We start from the raw sequence: 16842 nt of genomic DNA on the forward strand, positions 1-16842 counted from the left end.
TTTTTATTATGGCATTGATGACCGAAAGCATTAATGTATATCACATCAGTTTCAGTAATTTTTATAATCCACCCTAATTAGGGGACACTCTCGAAATTAAGTTACGGTCTTGATTACCCAGGTGACCTATGTTTTATCATGACATAATATTACGCAATGATTTCCGGATATCACTTAAAATAGCAACCTCAGTGACATAGAGCCGCGACATGTCATTCAAGGGGGAAAAAAATTGTATATAACAACTATTTAATGTTGTGGTGGGAAAAATAGATTTCTGAAAAAAATATGAACTTTTAAACGTAAGGAACAAGTTTTATATTTGTAGGTGTGGGGAAAAAAAAAACTGGAAATGCTTGTTCTTTTCTGACGAAATTAAGAATAAAGCAGACTTTTCAAGTAAGATATGTTTAATTAACACACATGTCTTTAATCAAAGTATACTGTATGATAAATTCTTGAATGAAATTATCTTTATAATGACAAAACAATTCGTAATTTTGATGATAATTTTATGTAGGTTTTTTTATGGTTGAGGGTTCTTTTGCCACACGTTTAAAAAAACGAAAGCCCTATAAGTGATCGATCTAGGCCATTTTTAACTCTTCCCGGTTTAAGGAAAAAAATATCTCATGCGTTTTTATCTCCAGCGCATGATATCTGAACTCAAGGGCACGACTCTTATCTCGAGAGCGACATTTTATCTCGAGCGCGAGACTTTTAATTCGATGGCATCTTATGTCTCATTCGAGATGTGAACATCTTTTATTATAAACCCATTTTTCACGCCATGGTACCCGGATATTCCTAACTCTTTTTCAGCGACCCTAACTCGTGCCAACTGTCTGACAGAAAAACGATGCATGTAGTTAATTTCCTTGTCTTTTTTTCGTTTTTTTATGTGAGTATGCAATGTTAGCGTAAAACGTTTGATAGTCATAATATCCTGTATTGATAACATGTTTTGTGTACTAAATATTTCAATCGAATGTCACATTATGTGGCTGGAATTCATTAAAATGTACTCAAAAAGTCTTCAAAATGAACATGTTCTATGTTTCTAACTGTTTTAAAGTACCAGAAATTACAGTAAACCTTACTTATTAAATGTATTAGTTCCATAAATATCTCCCTTTGACAAAGTTTAAAAGTATCAAAGTTTGAAATCGATTTTTATAGCATAAAAATTGTATTGATTATGAGGTGGGTTTAAATTTTCGGATAATTCCTAACTGGTATAGGAAAAAAGTGCTGGATAAAAAACGAAATTAGAATGGATAAACACGTAACCAAACGAAAAAATGCTGTTCGTATGTGCTTTTTTATGGACTGCTGATGCTCAAAGTTCTTTGATCTACCCACCCCCGCAGGGATGTGGGATTCCTATGTCCAACTTATCCGACTCGTGATTTTTTGCCGGCGGACAAGCGCATTTTTCATTCTGTGTGTTCCCCGGAAAGCATACTTTTTCAGGTTTTAAAATGAGAAAACATAAAAAATCATTTAGATTGTGTGTTGCTTCAAGTGTATGGAGGGGGATAAAGATAATGGGTTTCTTTGACAAGGTCTCGCGCACACTGTAATCGGTGACTATGATAAAGTATCAGAGAAGATTTAGATACAAGAAGATTTTTTTAACGTCGGAAAAGTATAAAACATATAACACTTGCTTAAAGCTATTTTCCGACAAACACATGTAAATAAGCCCAACATAAGTAAAACAGCTGTAATAAAATGCAAATATGTAAAGAGCAAATAAGCATCTGACTCTAAGTAGAAAAAGAAACAAATCACAAATTTTCACATACATGTTACAGCGCATTAAAACTAAATAGCACATATGTATAGCAAATAAAACGGAAAAAGTAATTGACCACATACAGATTTAGCACATTTAAAGCAACATAAAAAAATAAGCTGACACTACACAAAAATAAGAAGAGTCACATTTTACAACATGCATTTTAAAAAAAAATAAAAGAAGAAACCATATACATGCTAAAGGGAACATAAGAACTACTTAAAGTAGTTGAAGAAAATTTTGCATCACAGCTATAGCAATTCTGTAACTAAACTAAAAGGAAAACAGGGTTACACACAGAGAACTAAAAAGACATTTAAAGACATCAGAAACGTAAAAAACTTATAAAAAGTATTATGACAATTTGTAAGTAGATTCCAACTGGTGGACAATAAGTCACTGTTAAAGGAAATATTTGACCCAGTAGTCAGCCCCAAATTTAAAATTTTAAAGCACACAGAGATCGCAAGTTATGACTAAACAAAGTCAGAACGTTTTTAAGAGTCTTTTTCTGAATTCATCGGCTTTGCACCACTGGTGGGCAGTGTTTCGGGCATAACCTCAAAAAGGTCCCGAACACTGCTTACGCGATTTCAGACTTTTTAAACGTTAAAAGGCAAATATTTCAAAAGCTTATATTTTACCACAGTTACTGTGATATGCTTTTCTTTTCATTGTCCTAAATAAAGAACTCGTCTCCAGTCTATTTGCGCTTTCATGAAGGTTTAATACAAATGTATTACAAATCAGAGCAAGTGAAATTTGACTATGGCAAGTGGATTTGAAGTGTCCGTGGACAAGTGAAAAAATGTAAGGTACCCCCACCCCTGTCCGTCGGTCCATGCAATCACTCCCCACCCCACCCCACCACACCCACACTTTTCTTCCCTATTTACCGCCTGAAAAATATCATATTTAATAATTAATCAATAAATCTTTAAACCCCTTTGAACAATATCAAAAATATTCATTAGCACCTCTATAAAAATCTCTTACACTATACGATATACAGATTTGAAACAAACACAATTCTTCTGAAACTGTGTGTGTGTGCGTGTGCGTGTGTGTGTGTGCGCGTGTGGGGGGAGAGGAAGGGTTGGGGACTACAGAACTTCGAACATCGGTGGTATTAAATAATTTCTTATGTAAATATAATAATTTTGACTTTTATACTGAGTTATTTTTTAGGGTTTATCCAATTTTTCCAAACATTGCTATTTGCATAATATTAAATTATGAAAAAATTCTGACTGTATGGGCATACATAAACATTCTTAAAATTAATGACAAAGTTTGAAGACAATACCGCTTATAAAGTAATGTTTACAATAATCAGACCATGTTCATGTCAACTAATTCATTTCTATAGAATACTATTCAGTTAGGTGTTTATCCGTCACACAATTTCGCGTAAGTTAGGTTTTTATTCATTCCTCATGTAAACTGAGTTCGGTTTTTTTTTCAAATCAAAGTTAGGTTTTTATCCCTTTTCTCGCTGTTAGTACATTTGAACATGTATTGTGTCAACATGTAGTGGGTTAACAACTTTGTGTAAAGGGTCCTATAAAGCAGAATATTTTTGCTTTCAAACAACAAAATAGTCGAGGCATCAAAAGCATAGAAGTATTTTTAAAGATTTTTTTAAAGTTTTCATTGAAAAAGTTGCCTTGTTCCCCTCGTTTTTCCACCTGAATACACAAGGTTGATATATTTAACATGATACATTTTGAAATAAATATACACTTGATCAATGAAGATAGATATAACAACAGAAGCATTCCTATATTTAAACTAATTACACAGAAAACAAGTTGTATCGGCTTTACATCCGCCATGTTGGCACTGAGTTAGGGTCGCTGAACAGAGTTAAGATTATCCGGGTACATGGCGTGAATTTTTGTCTACAATGATAAAATCCCATTACCCGAGAAAGAGATATTTTGACTATCGAAAATTTTCAACCTTTATAACACGTGACTAAGCGAAAGTGACCGTTAGGTCATGTGACCGCAATGATATTTAGAATCTCATATAAGGGCAAATTTAAAATGCTTCATGGCTATATACCAATAAAAGAAATTGCTCTTTGTTACATATAAAATTCAGCTACTTCAGAACAATTTTTTTACGTTTTAGATTTTTCACTCTGACGTAGACCTATTTTTCACAACATATCCATACATTTGCTTCGAGAAAACGAAAGAAAAGGGATGTTGAATACCTGTAGTATGCAGTGAAATGCAAGTCAACTGAGTCAGGTACCCTCCATTTCGCCGCATTTCAGAAAGCGGTCCCCAGAAATAAGTACTCTACTTTCAAGTAAACAACTCGAAATCATGCAATACTACATTTAAAGTGTTTCTATTTTATGTAAAATTCATTTCACAACTGAATGCCCCTTTTGGGCCCCTGATTACGCGCAAATGTGCGAAAAAACGGAAAATCGAGGGATCTATTTAACAGGAACTTCTTTCGACTACTTCACGGAAGCACATTATTGTACGAATAACTGCTATATAACCTCTCGTTTAGCCAAATGATTGCCTCCTTGGTACACATAATATAGTAGTGACGTCACTATTTAGTGTGTCCAGGCAATAACCGCGCTAAAGATAAAGAGCACCTTATTAAGAGCACAATATATTCCTAGATATTACTATAAACACCAAGTATGTTAAAATTTATTCAATTGTTAAATTCTACAAATGTTAAAGTGTTGAATAAATTGGCTTGTTTTGTAAAAAAGCCTTTAAGCTAAGATCAAATCATGTGAATTCTTGCAATAGATTATAATTATATTCTTTTTACTTGCATTAGTTTTTGTCATTATTGGTATTATTTATTACATTACTGCGTGCATGTATGATTTTATTTGTATATAACGATGAACTGTAAATGTTCAAGTTAGATATAATAAAATGTCTGTTCTGTTCTGTTCTGTTCTGTTCTGATAAAACTGTTAAATTAAATTAATTAAAAACATTTTAAAACATCTTGTACAAAAGTTTGTTCGGTATAATAAAACAAATACTATATGGCAGCGTATGTGACACTGGTATTGTCAACCTCGAAACAGAATGTCACCACGCGGCATTCGCCTCGGTTGACATTCTGCCCTCGGGTTGACAAATTCAATTTCACGCACGCTGCTGTATGATATTTATATACGAATGTCGACATCTATCTCGCCGTATGACATTATATTTTTAGCGCAAGACTTTTTAGTTCAAACGCACAAACATCCCATCATGAGAGCATGGGCATTTTAACTCCAGCATCGACATGTTAATTCGAACGCAGAAATCACGTCTCGATTTACTTTACACCTTTATATCTACTGAAAATGTATGATATGCGTTATGAAAGGCCTTTCCACCGACGGATCACACCGAATATGTTGATAGACAAACCAATGGCAAACTGATTGATACGCAAGAAGTGTAAAAACTGCACCGATCTTGAAAACGCCTGTGCCTTTGCACAAATGAGACTTTAATCTGTCCATGAAGTATTCCTGTGTACCAGTGAAGCTGTGGAAAACGAATGATTTCCTGCCAAATGATTTATGGGTTCTAATTCTGTGTTGAAAATTTTTGTAAATGTCATAAGGCGACTATCCAGCTGAAAAGCATGTGTTGTCCTTTATTGCACTATTTCAAATACCGAGCAGGGTGCCTTGATATTTTGCATATCTTTAGTTTCTTGGCATTGCCTCCTAGTATCACATTATCATTCTACTTCCAAAATTTTTTCCCTTTGTCATCTACACTCAACCCCCAAATCAATTTCTGTTTCCCTTAAAATTACTTCTTTACTATATTTTAGTTCCCGTATCATTATCAGTAATAACAATATTATCATTATCATTTCATTCCTTTCCCCCCCCCTTTACCCCATCCCTACCACACGCCTCAAATGCACGACATTACCATCCCGTATCATTTAAGTGGAAACTTTTACATCTCCCTGTAACAAACTCTCTCCCTATTTCAAAATAAATTTCACCCTTTTCTTGCGTGACCCTCTATAAAAACAGCCAACTATAAAGGCAAGGTGAGCAAGGTCCTCGTCTTTCAATATGTCGTGACCTCCACGTATTACCACATCTGCAAAGGGATACAACTAGGTACCACCAATCATGGTGTAAAAACGTACCAAGTTTTAAAGAAATATTATCCAGGCCAAACATAGCATAATAACAAATAAAAAAGGGCAATACCTTGACAGGGGAAATTTTGACCACCACCCCGTACCCGGGGACCGCCTGGGGTATATATACATCCCATAACTCTGGAGACTGTCACATAATTGTCAGGGAAAACCCCAGTGAAGGGTATAATTGATCGTTTTGCAATGTTAATAATTAAGGGTTAATGAAACATAAGGTTCCGGGTCGTTCCGTCGGACACACGACCCGACCCAGGGCCTAACCGTGATCTACAATCACGGTAGAAAAGGGAAAGGGAAAAGTGGTTTAAATGGCTACCCACTGTCAAGGATATTTTAAAAGCCATACATGCATGATATCTGCGAACTGGCGTTTAAATTCTGTGAGTCGGGAGGATAAAGTACACCGATGCTATTGGGGGGGGGGCAACCCATAGTAACCCGTAGTACCAATGTTTAGGGGGGAGAATTCGTTCTGGGGTCCTAATACATAACGAGAGCAACATGAAACCACACCATACTGGTTGTGGTCACCGCTGCTCTCATCGCAGAGCTACGCACCTGCATGGTCTGCCTCATGACTGATTTTAATATACATGAGAGGACGGGTTGGAACAAATCAGCCAGGGTGCATGAATACTAAATTTAAGTAGAATAAAAGATTTTTAGTCTCGCTAGCTAATTCCTTCCAAACACTGGAGCGAAAACATTAATTGCAAGTCGGGGAGGGGGGTGGGGTGGGGTCGGGGGAGCTATAAAACACTAGAAAGAAGTAGAATCCGATCTAAATGTTTAACTATTGTATTAATGATAGATGTATGAATATAACAATATTAACAACACTTTTTTATGTGCTCAATTATGTATGCAATAAATATAGAGTATTAATTTAACTTGTTGCGTAATCAAGATACAAGGAGAAAGGGCGAAGTTTAAATCCCATAAATTTTTAGATAATGACTAACCGAAAAATCCAATCTATCACTTCCCAACTTCGCCAAAACCCTACCAACATCCTACATGAAACTCCCCATCCCATAGCACAAAAACCCAAACACAATAACTCAATTCCTGAAAAAGAATATAAAAAATTAGAGTGAGGCTCCTTATGGTATTTTATTTAATCTAGTAAAATCCTACTAATTACTTAAAGGTTGAGCTCTATTTCAGAAACAAACATCGCTAACCGACGACGACAACCCGCCTTCGATATAGATTTAATTGTTACTTATAGTTCTAGACCCTATAAAAGGTCGATGGCAGTCCCTTGCCTCCGACTTGTTTAAATGCATAAAGAACTGCCCTTAAAGTTCAATGGCGATCTCGCCTTAGAACTAATTAAATGTATTCAATTTTTATTCCTATATCAGACTGATTGCGTCAACTCGCCTTCAATCTACCTCAAATGATAAAAATGGGAGCCTCAAATACAAACAAAAACAAATTAATCCCATCCCAAAATGACACCCAAAACAATGCCCAAAAAAATAAATACAGCGGCGTGCATCTTAGTCCGTACCGAAGACCAATAAAATAAAATTGGTTGAAGTCCGAAAATGTACCCAAGGATTACACTCCAAAAAAATTCTCAAACGACAAAATAATTATTATTAAGTTTTACATTATAGTTCCTAATTATCATTATTCCCTCCTATAAAAAAATACAAACCCCCCTTCCCACCCCATAACCTTAAAAGACGGACCCCCCAAAAAACACACCTACTCTGTATAGTGTTCACGATGATCTTTCCCAGCGTTAAATTTTAAATTTTACCCGGGCCTAAAAATTTTTGACGTCACGCACATTACGGAGGTAGCCGAACAGTAAAATGGGAGGGAGCTAACGTCGGCAATTTAGACTATTTTTAACTATATAACAAAATAACAGAAGCAATTCATCCCGATATGTTGCTAAATATTCAAAGATTACTATCAACATTATGCAAATTAAATAATATCGTACGCAACCGATAGAAATTGGCCACAAAACATATACGCAGCCGCGGACATTTCTTCGGGTCTCCGAGCAAACGTAATTAAACTCGGGACGGCAAATCGTTCGTTTCCGTAATTGAAGCATGTGCGTATAACGATGCAAGCACACAGGACAATTCTACCTCATGGTAATTAGTTATGATTTATATAACATTAAAATGGGAGTTTGCAGTACTCTGTATCGTGAATTCAGATGTATAAATCATACACACACAATAGAAACTGTTACAATGTATCAAGGATCGGGTGTCGAATGTCAAAATATATAACACAAGGAAGTAAAATTTAGATAATTATACATGTTAAGACTGCTGTCTTCAGAAAGTATACATGTAATAGAATGTATAACTTCCGTTGGGCTTAAAGCTAATACCACATTATTTTACTATTGAAGATCCAAGCCTATTACATAATTGATTATAAATACATGTCTTAGTTTTCAGTAGGCATTGTCGACATTAAAAGTTCATATTACGATATATATCTGTGTACAAATTCTTGCAACATTTCATGTCAAAAGTGCAACTTCTAGTGGCAGATGATTTTGCGGCTAAACGTTTGCTAACGGTGGATGCAACATTTAATTTCATTCGTGCGACGTTTAACTGTACTTGCGACACTTAACGCTAGTGCGAAAGTAAATAGTGCTAAAGTAAGTTAGCGTATGTTAAATGCAGGATACGTCAGTTCCTCAGTGAAAAATCATATAGATGTGGGACCGCTGCTTTGTTGAAAATACATATTTCTATTCTATAAATTGACGTAAATACACATGTTCTGATACTTGTAAAAATAAATATGGTCATTATATGACCTTCACATTCGTTATATAGCACATTCTAACACGCCCCGATTTATTTCCATACTAAACAAAGAAGACTGAAACTGTTTATTATTATTCAAAAACACATACAGATCGTACGTCAGAATCCTTACGCCAAGCGTAACATCATAACGTGCACTGTTAAAGAAAATCACATGGAGCATGCAAATATTTAGAGAATATCTTGAAAAATGTAGACAGAAATCTTTAATAACTTGCTAAACTCGAAAGTATAATATCTCAAATTTCTCGCCATGTGTGGCTGCGTTTCTTTAGTGAAGCGCCGTTGAACGTGTTTATCATGATGATGATGATAATAATGATGATGATGATAATAATAATAATGATGATAATAATAATAATAACTTGGTCATGCCTAAAAACCAACTTAAATACTAATGATTCCCAGCAGAACGTGTAGGACATAGCTCGATTTGTCAACTAGAGGTTTCCCTTGCCATTCATAAACAACAATTTAAGAGCTCTATCTCTCCGCAAAAATAGTCTCTGTGTTTAAGTATTGTCATTTAATAATAATTTCATATAAATACAACTAAATTGCCCCGATGCACTTAAAATTCACTTGCCTGACACGTTAAACTTCCGAACAAATGCTAGCTATCTGCCATCGATAGGTATCCCTGAATTAAATGTACGACAGTGACGTAATAATAATGCGGGGTCACTGACGGCGACAAGAACGACATTATAAGCCGGTGGGTGACTTTCTAAGGGTATTGCAAAATGCTCATTTAGTAACATAGCATATGTTGCACAAAACTATCTGATACAAATTTTTTCTTTTCGTTATTATAAATTGATGTATTCACAATCATTTCCAGAAAGCTTAAGTACCTCAATGTTCGCAATTAAATTTAGATAAAGATTGACAGAAAACTTTAAAGCGCTAAACCTTTTTATTCGGATTTCTTTTCTTTTCTTGCGCGGCTTAGATTATCCAAGCCTTAAAAAATCCTCGAGTCACATATAACATCAAAGATTAAGATACAAATGTACTGTGATAATAATTAATATCGTATTTCATATTAAACGAAAGAAACTTACTTTTTATATATGTAATTCGAGAAATATATGTATTGTTCTAAACAGAAAAAATATATGTCATATGATCACCGTTATATAATATTACAATTACATTTCATCAATTTTTATTCATTAAAACAAGGAAGTAAACAAGAGTGCCAGAATGTCACAATATACGCCCGTCACAGCAAATTTCTTTACACTAGCACCTGTATTTGCAAATGGAATTTTAATTTTCTAGTTGTTTACAATGTTTTTTTTTTAGAAATTATTGTAATTCTTTTATTTTTCTAAGTCCACAAAAAGAATCCTTACCAGGTAGAGATACCTTAAAATACACCCAAAATTTGAAAGTAACATCAATGTTGTACCACAGAAAAGTGGTCTTGGTTTTTCAGTAGGGTCAATTATAAAAAAGTTACAATGTAAGTTATTTATAGACACAACTACGGGAAGTTAACCTTAAAAGAGAGAGAGAAAAAAAAAAAAAAAAAAAAATTAAAAAAAAAATGCCAAGTCCATACAATAATCCTAACCAGGTAGAGATAGCTCAAAATACACCTCAGAATTGGACGTAACATGCATGTTGTACTACAGAAAAGTGGTCTCGATTTTTCCCTACGACTTGTAATGAAAAAGTTACAATATAAGCTATTTATAGTAACAGCAAAGGGAAGTAATTCAAAAGAAGGGACCAGTGCATGACACTCCGTCTCATGATGGTGTACAATTGTGCCAAGTTACATCAAAATCCCTCCATGTATGAAGAAGAAATGCTCCGGACAAAGTCATTCTTGTATCTGACCTTTGACCTTTAAGTGTGACCTTGACCTTAGACCGAGGGACCTGGTTCTTGCGCATGACACTCCGTCTCATGCTTGTGAACATTTGTGCCAAGTTGTATCAAAATCCCTCAATGCATGAAGAAGAAATGCTCCGGACAAAGTTTTCATTCTTGTATCCTTGACCTCTAAGTGTGACCTTGACCTTACCGCTAGGGACCTGGTTCTTGTGCATGACACTCCGTCTCATGATGGTGAACAATTTTGCCAAGCTACATCAAAGTCCTTTCATGCATGAAGAAGATATGCTCCGGACAAAGTTTTCATTTTTGTATCCTTTGACCTCTAAGTGTGACCTTGACCTTAGACCTAGGGGCCTGGTTCTTGCGCATGACACTCCCTCTCATTATGATGAACAACTGTGCCAAGCTACATCAAAATCATTCCATGCATGAAGAAGATATGCTCCGGACAAAGTCATTCTTGAATTTTTTATTCTTGTATCCTTTGACCTCTAAGTGTGACCTTGACCTTAGACCAAGGGACCTGGTTCTTGCGCATGACACTTCGACTCATGATGGTGAACAACTGTGCCAAGTTTCATCAAAATCCCTCCATGCATGTAGAAGATATGCTCCGGACAAGGTCTGTGGACGCCGCCCGCCCGCCCGCCTGGGGCGTTCCCATAATACGTCCCGTTATTCAAACGGGCGTATAAAAACTACTTCTTGCCACTGAATATCAATCAGCATTTATCCCAGTAATGGTGAAACAACCTATGTAGCAAGATTCTGTGCTTGCTGATTTAAATGTGCCAACACAAGAAATCTAAAATCTTCTCTGTTCCTGTCAGTATTGTATTTCATAATCACTAAATTATCAAACTTCCTTTAAAATATTTGAGAAAATAAATTAATTGCCATGGCAGAATCTTGCCATGGCAGAAACTTGCCATGGCAGAACCTTGCAATGGCAAAATTGCCATGGCAGAATCTTGCCATGGCAAAATTGCCATGGTCAGTTTTTGCCATGGCAAAATAAAAAAAACTGAGTTATCGATATGAAACAACATATTTCTACCAATACATTCGTTTGGAAATAGTTAAAATCACTTTTTAAGAAAAATGAAAAAAATTTGCCATGGCAATTTTGCCATGGCAAAATCATGAATTTTCTTGCCATGGCAAAATTGTTTTGCCATGGCAAAAGACCGATTTGCCATTGCAAAACCGCTTTTGCCATGGCAAATGTAATTTTCTCGTACTGATTAACAAAAAACTAGTAATGATATCATATCAAAACATACTAACTTTAAAATAGGTGGGTTAATGTAACAATTTAAGGCAATTTTCATTTTTGCAAAGCGCGTATAAATATGGGCTGAATTTGCCAAATACCGGCGTGGCAAAAAGAAACCGGCGGCTATTATAATATTTCTCCTTTATGAATAAGAATAACTAATTAGACGGTTTACATCTATATTGTGTTTATGGTACATGTAAGAGGTCGTCGTGGCCGAGTGGTTATGATCATTGACTTAGAATCGCTTGTCCCACAACGCAGTTCAAAACCTAGCTTGCTTGTAGAATTTGTTCATGTGAGAAAAACATCTTGTTAGTTAACGTTGTACGAGGTGGGTGGTTCTACCAAGGTGTTCGTCCGTGACTGAAAGAATGTCCAGAAGGCTACATAGGATGATCCTCCACCATCAAAAGCTAGAATGTTACCAAATGACCTATAAATGTGTCGGTCTGACACTACACCAAAACAAAGAAAATAAGCAACAACGAAACCAACAAAAGGGGCCGTATATTAGACGTTACTTACAAAGATAGAATAGGAATTTTCATACAAAAGGGTTCGTATTTCTTTAAAGTTCACATGTGTGACATGGCTTCTTTAATGGGTTTTTTTCCCCTAAGATCTGTAGAATTACATCAAAGTGTTTTTGTAAAACATCTACTTGCACTTTAGAAACATGTTATATTAATGAAACTTGTCAAAGATTTATACAAGCACTAGTTTTGCATGAAATGCATTTACTACAATGTTACTCTCATTTCAATAATAAATGTTATATTTTGCAATTATTAATACTGAGATGTTCGTCTGCGAAGTAACCTGTACTAAAATTGACCTTGACCCTTGACCTGGAAATATCTCACAGGGTTCAATATAGTATTTCTCGATTTGACATAGTGTTTAGCATTGTAGTCAGGAGTGAGTTAACTTTCAAAGGTCACTGTTCGAATGTACATAGATAGACTATAATAAATAGGTCAACGTGGAGTAGAAATCACTTTCGTTAACATTATATCTCATATATCAATTTTGATCTTAAGCCATCAAGATTTAATGTTAAAATCAATTTAGAACTATCACGAAAACCCTCATTTGACATTTGATCTCGTCCTGTCCAATAGGTAACACTCACTGACGCACCGTTAAATTCATGTCTGGTCCTTATGATTACTTGTTTCCAGTATCTAAGCACTAACACGAGTGCAAAAAAGCAAGCACATAATTCGTATTAGTTGTTAATACTAAGGCATGTATTTGTTTCATCCCGCAGTTACTTCTCAGACTGAATAACTCTGTTCCAAATGCAATTCCCAATCTTCAACAAGAGCTTGACGAGTATAAAAACAACCCTCTTGATCCAGAGGCAGAGGAAAAAATAAAAGAAGAAATAGAAAAGTTGCAAGAAATGGAGAAAAACCTCGAAATGGAAGTACAGATTGTAAAAAAGGAGTTTGAAGATGTTAAGGGAAATGTTAAAGAAGTAAAAGAAGATGTTGAAGATGTTAAGGGAAATGTTAAAGAAGTGAAAGAAGATGTTGAAGATGTAAAGGGAAATGTGAAAGAAGTAAAAGAAGATGTTGAAGATGTTAAAGGAAATGTTAAAGAAGTAAAAGAAGAAGTTGAAGATGTTAAGGGAAATGTTAAAGAAGTAAAAGAAGATGTTGAAGATGTTAAGGGAAATGTTAAAGAAGTAAAAGAAGATGTTGAAGATGTTAAGGGAAATGTTAAAGAAGTAAAAGAAGATGTTGAAGATGTTAAGGGAAATTTCAAAGAAGTAAAAGAAGATGTTGCTGCTGCACATAGAAAGATTGAAGAGTTGAAAGTGCGAACAATAACAGGTGGGAATTTAAATTTAGCCTTTTTAATACACGCGTTACGTGTTCGATATGTACAAAAAACTGTAAGAAATCATAAATCATTAAAATGCTGCAGAAGGTGAGTTAAAACCTACTTGCACATTTGTTTAAGTGCATATATTTCTATGAATGAATTAACCAAACTTATATCATCCAAATTGAATATTGTTTATTTTCTTTGTTGTTACTTGGTAGAAAATTGGTAATTAGCCATTCAGAAATGTTATTTTCATATAAAATATAATTAGAATATGATGCAAAATACACTTGTAAAATATCTTTTTAGGAAATATTTAGATTTCTAAGTAACATTTCACCATTAGCTCCCATCTCCTTCCCTACATTCTGTCTTTTTTGCAACTTTATTAAATGTAATCACATAAGGATCTCATCCTTTCCCTATAATGTGAGGCAGACTACTTCGGAATCAACAATTTTACATAATCATGAGATATGTCACCTGTTTATAGAAAGGACATAGGTTAGGCCAACATTCCCCCCATACCTCTCATGTTGTAGTCATTTTAAAAGGGATTCAAATGAAACCTCGTCCATATTATTCCTCTGAAATGTAATTGTGCATGTTTTTAGATGTGGAAAGACTAAGGGATCCCAGGTCCTTATTCCCTTATAGATTTGCAGTAACTTTTTTAACAATATCTGATGTGACCCAAGAAAATGGTGCCCATACTCTTTCTCTGTCTGTTTGTTCTTCTGAAACTTGATACATATTTTCACCAGGAAGAGTAAATGTTACCTGGAGAAGCAAATATTGTAGACACGTATGCACCTACCCTCGTTTGAAATAAAGAGGCTGCATCCGAGATAAACATGACAAAATAAGCTATTATGTCTTTCATAGGAGGAGTACTTCAATTGTTGCCACAAATCTTCGCCATAACTATTGGAAGAATATTTGGATTGGAGCGGGAGGAAGACAGTAAGTAGCTTATTACTCTGTTTGGTTATGGTGAAATGAACATTATGTAGAAACGAGTTCGCTGTTCAAAATGAGTGAGTTTGGAGAGGGATTTCCTGGTTGTAGCGGACATAAGCATGAAGATAAAGGCTTACGTTCCATTGCTTCGAACAATGTTCTGTCATCCATTAAAAATTAAGTTACAAACATTTTTGCACTTTTTAAACAGTCATGTCATGCAGCGAGGCAGAGTTATTGAAAGTTCGCATAGACGTGTTGGCAATTAGCTATATACATCATATTTAAATCATTTTCAGTGCTTTTATATTTCTGGTCCTATGTGATAACGGAGTCCATTCAATACATTTGTAATTGAGTTCCGCTTAAGCCGCTACGTGAAGGATGTTGCAGATTGAATCAAATCGAATCTGACTTTTGCTGGTTTGATGATAAGTTAGGTTAAAGGTTACAATGACGCAAGTATAGGTCATATAGAAGTTTTCTATAGTAGCCTTTTACGGAGGAGAAAGACCACGGTGCACTGAACTGTGTAGTTTCGTCTATTCTAGATAACCTAACATCATCTTGCTTCTATCGGATACATTTGCCACAACCAAAATAGATTATCACCATGAACGAGATGAATTGAATTCAGTATTGTACACAACACTGTTAAATTTCCTTTTATTTCATACCATGTAAACTGAAGACGAATAACAAATCACACACTTTAACTGCCAAACAATAACACACATTAGCCTAATACATTATTAAGTTCATATTGTTTTCGGATAATGTATATACATGTATCCACTTTCCAACATTTAGATTCTACTCCCAGTGCCAAAAAAGTCCTGTTAAAAAATTAAACCGAAAACATAATCATCAGATAAGAAATGCTCTAAAAATAAGTGTGCTCACAATTAGTATGTTATGTTTAAAACTTAAAATGGTTATCGCAGAAACTACGCTTAATAAGGAATTGTTATGTCTGCCCCATCCGAATGAAAGAAAAAAAACCCTATTTTAAGGACTCTAGTCACATATGGTGTTTTTGGACTGAAGAATTTGGATCTTGATGTATATACTTTAAAATTGCTAATGCATTTTAAATCACACTATTCAATATTGTTTACTAAACAATATAGTCATCAACTGATTAATTTGAAATATATATGTGTGAAATAACGTCTGTTTACACACATACAACAAGCATGCATTTATACACCAATGTAAATATACCAAAGTGTTTGACCAGAAGTTAAAACAATATGATCGGAGGCCCTCCCCTAAAAAAGCAGACTAAACGTTATTGAAATATATAGTCTTTATGTGATATATGTGAAATCGACATTATAAGAAACATTATATAAAAAAATGAAAAAAATAGAAATCTTTGCCGCTGATATGTTACAGACGCCCCCTCCCGCTTTCAATGTATTTCCTTTTTAATTCAAAATCAGCACAGCTATTATGTATTTAATAGGTTTGCTCCAAGGTTTGCAATCCATCTTCAACATAACAGTAGGAAGAATGTTTTGGAGGGATCAAATGGAGGAAAGTAAGTATTATAATTTATTCCGTTTGGTGAAGGCAAAATAATAGCTAAACAAAGAGTTAGTTTGAGAAGATTATTTATTGAATAGAACATATGCATGGAAATAAAGACTGTCTACCATCCCATTGCTTATATTGTTTTTCATCGTGCTATTTTAGAGCTAAGGAATTTAGTTTTACAAAATGTTGCAGTAGAATACCCATTCCGTAATGGAACCTGTCTGCTGAACAAGCTATAATTTATACAGATTAATATGTTCGCTCGTTTGTCTGTATCAATTTTAAGGGGTTTTTTTTTTCTGGTATCATTTGAAAGGAAAGAAAAGAAATAGTAAATAAGACGACAATAAATGATATGCACAAATCACTACAATCATGTTTTTTACTTCGAAACGGTAAATCTTACACTGGATTTCCGTTGAAGTATCGTCGTAACCTATAAAGTGAAAAATTATTGTTCTGATATTCTGATACATGTTTTGTCATATTTATATTTTCCTGTTTAGTAGACATACACTTTCAAATAATACCAAAATAACATTAGCTTACCAGGCGTCAATATTTTTTTTCTATTTTAATACCTATCACCGTTACAT

At 34.6% G+C, this 16842-nt stretch overlaps 1 protein-coding gene across 1 annotated transcript; it reads left to right on the plus strand.

The window, feature by feature from the left end:
* Positions 1-13136: 13136 nt before the first annotated feature.
* Positions 13137-16522, plus strand: LOC123526885 (uncharacterized protein PF3D7_1120000-like; the record flags this gene model as incomplete). The annotated part of the gene is made up of 3 exons (XM_053534913.1): positions 13137-13752; positions 14633-14710; positions 16176-16522. Coding segments are annotated over 3 exons (810 nt in total), but the record flags the coding sequence as incomplete, so codon positions are not given.
* Between the last annotated feature and the right edge of the window lie 320 nt (positions 16523-16842).

This window comes from Mercenaria mercenaria, unplaced genomic scaffold (genome assembly GCF_021730395.1).
Source record: "Mercenaria mercenaria strain notata unplaced genomic scaffold, MADL_Memer_1 contig_4261, whole genome shotgun sequence".
Taxonomy (NCBI): Eukaryota; Metazoa; Mollusca; class Bivalvia; order Venerida; family Veneridae; genus Mercenaria; species Mercenaria mercenaria.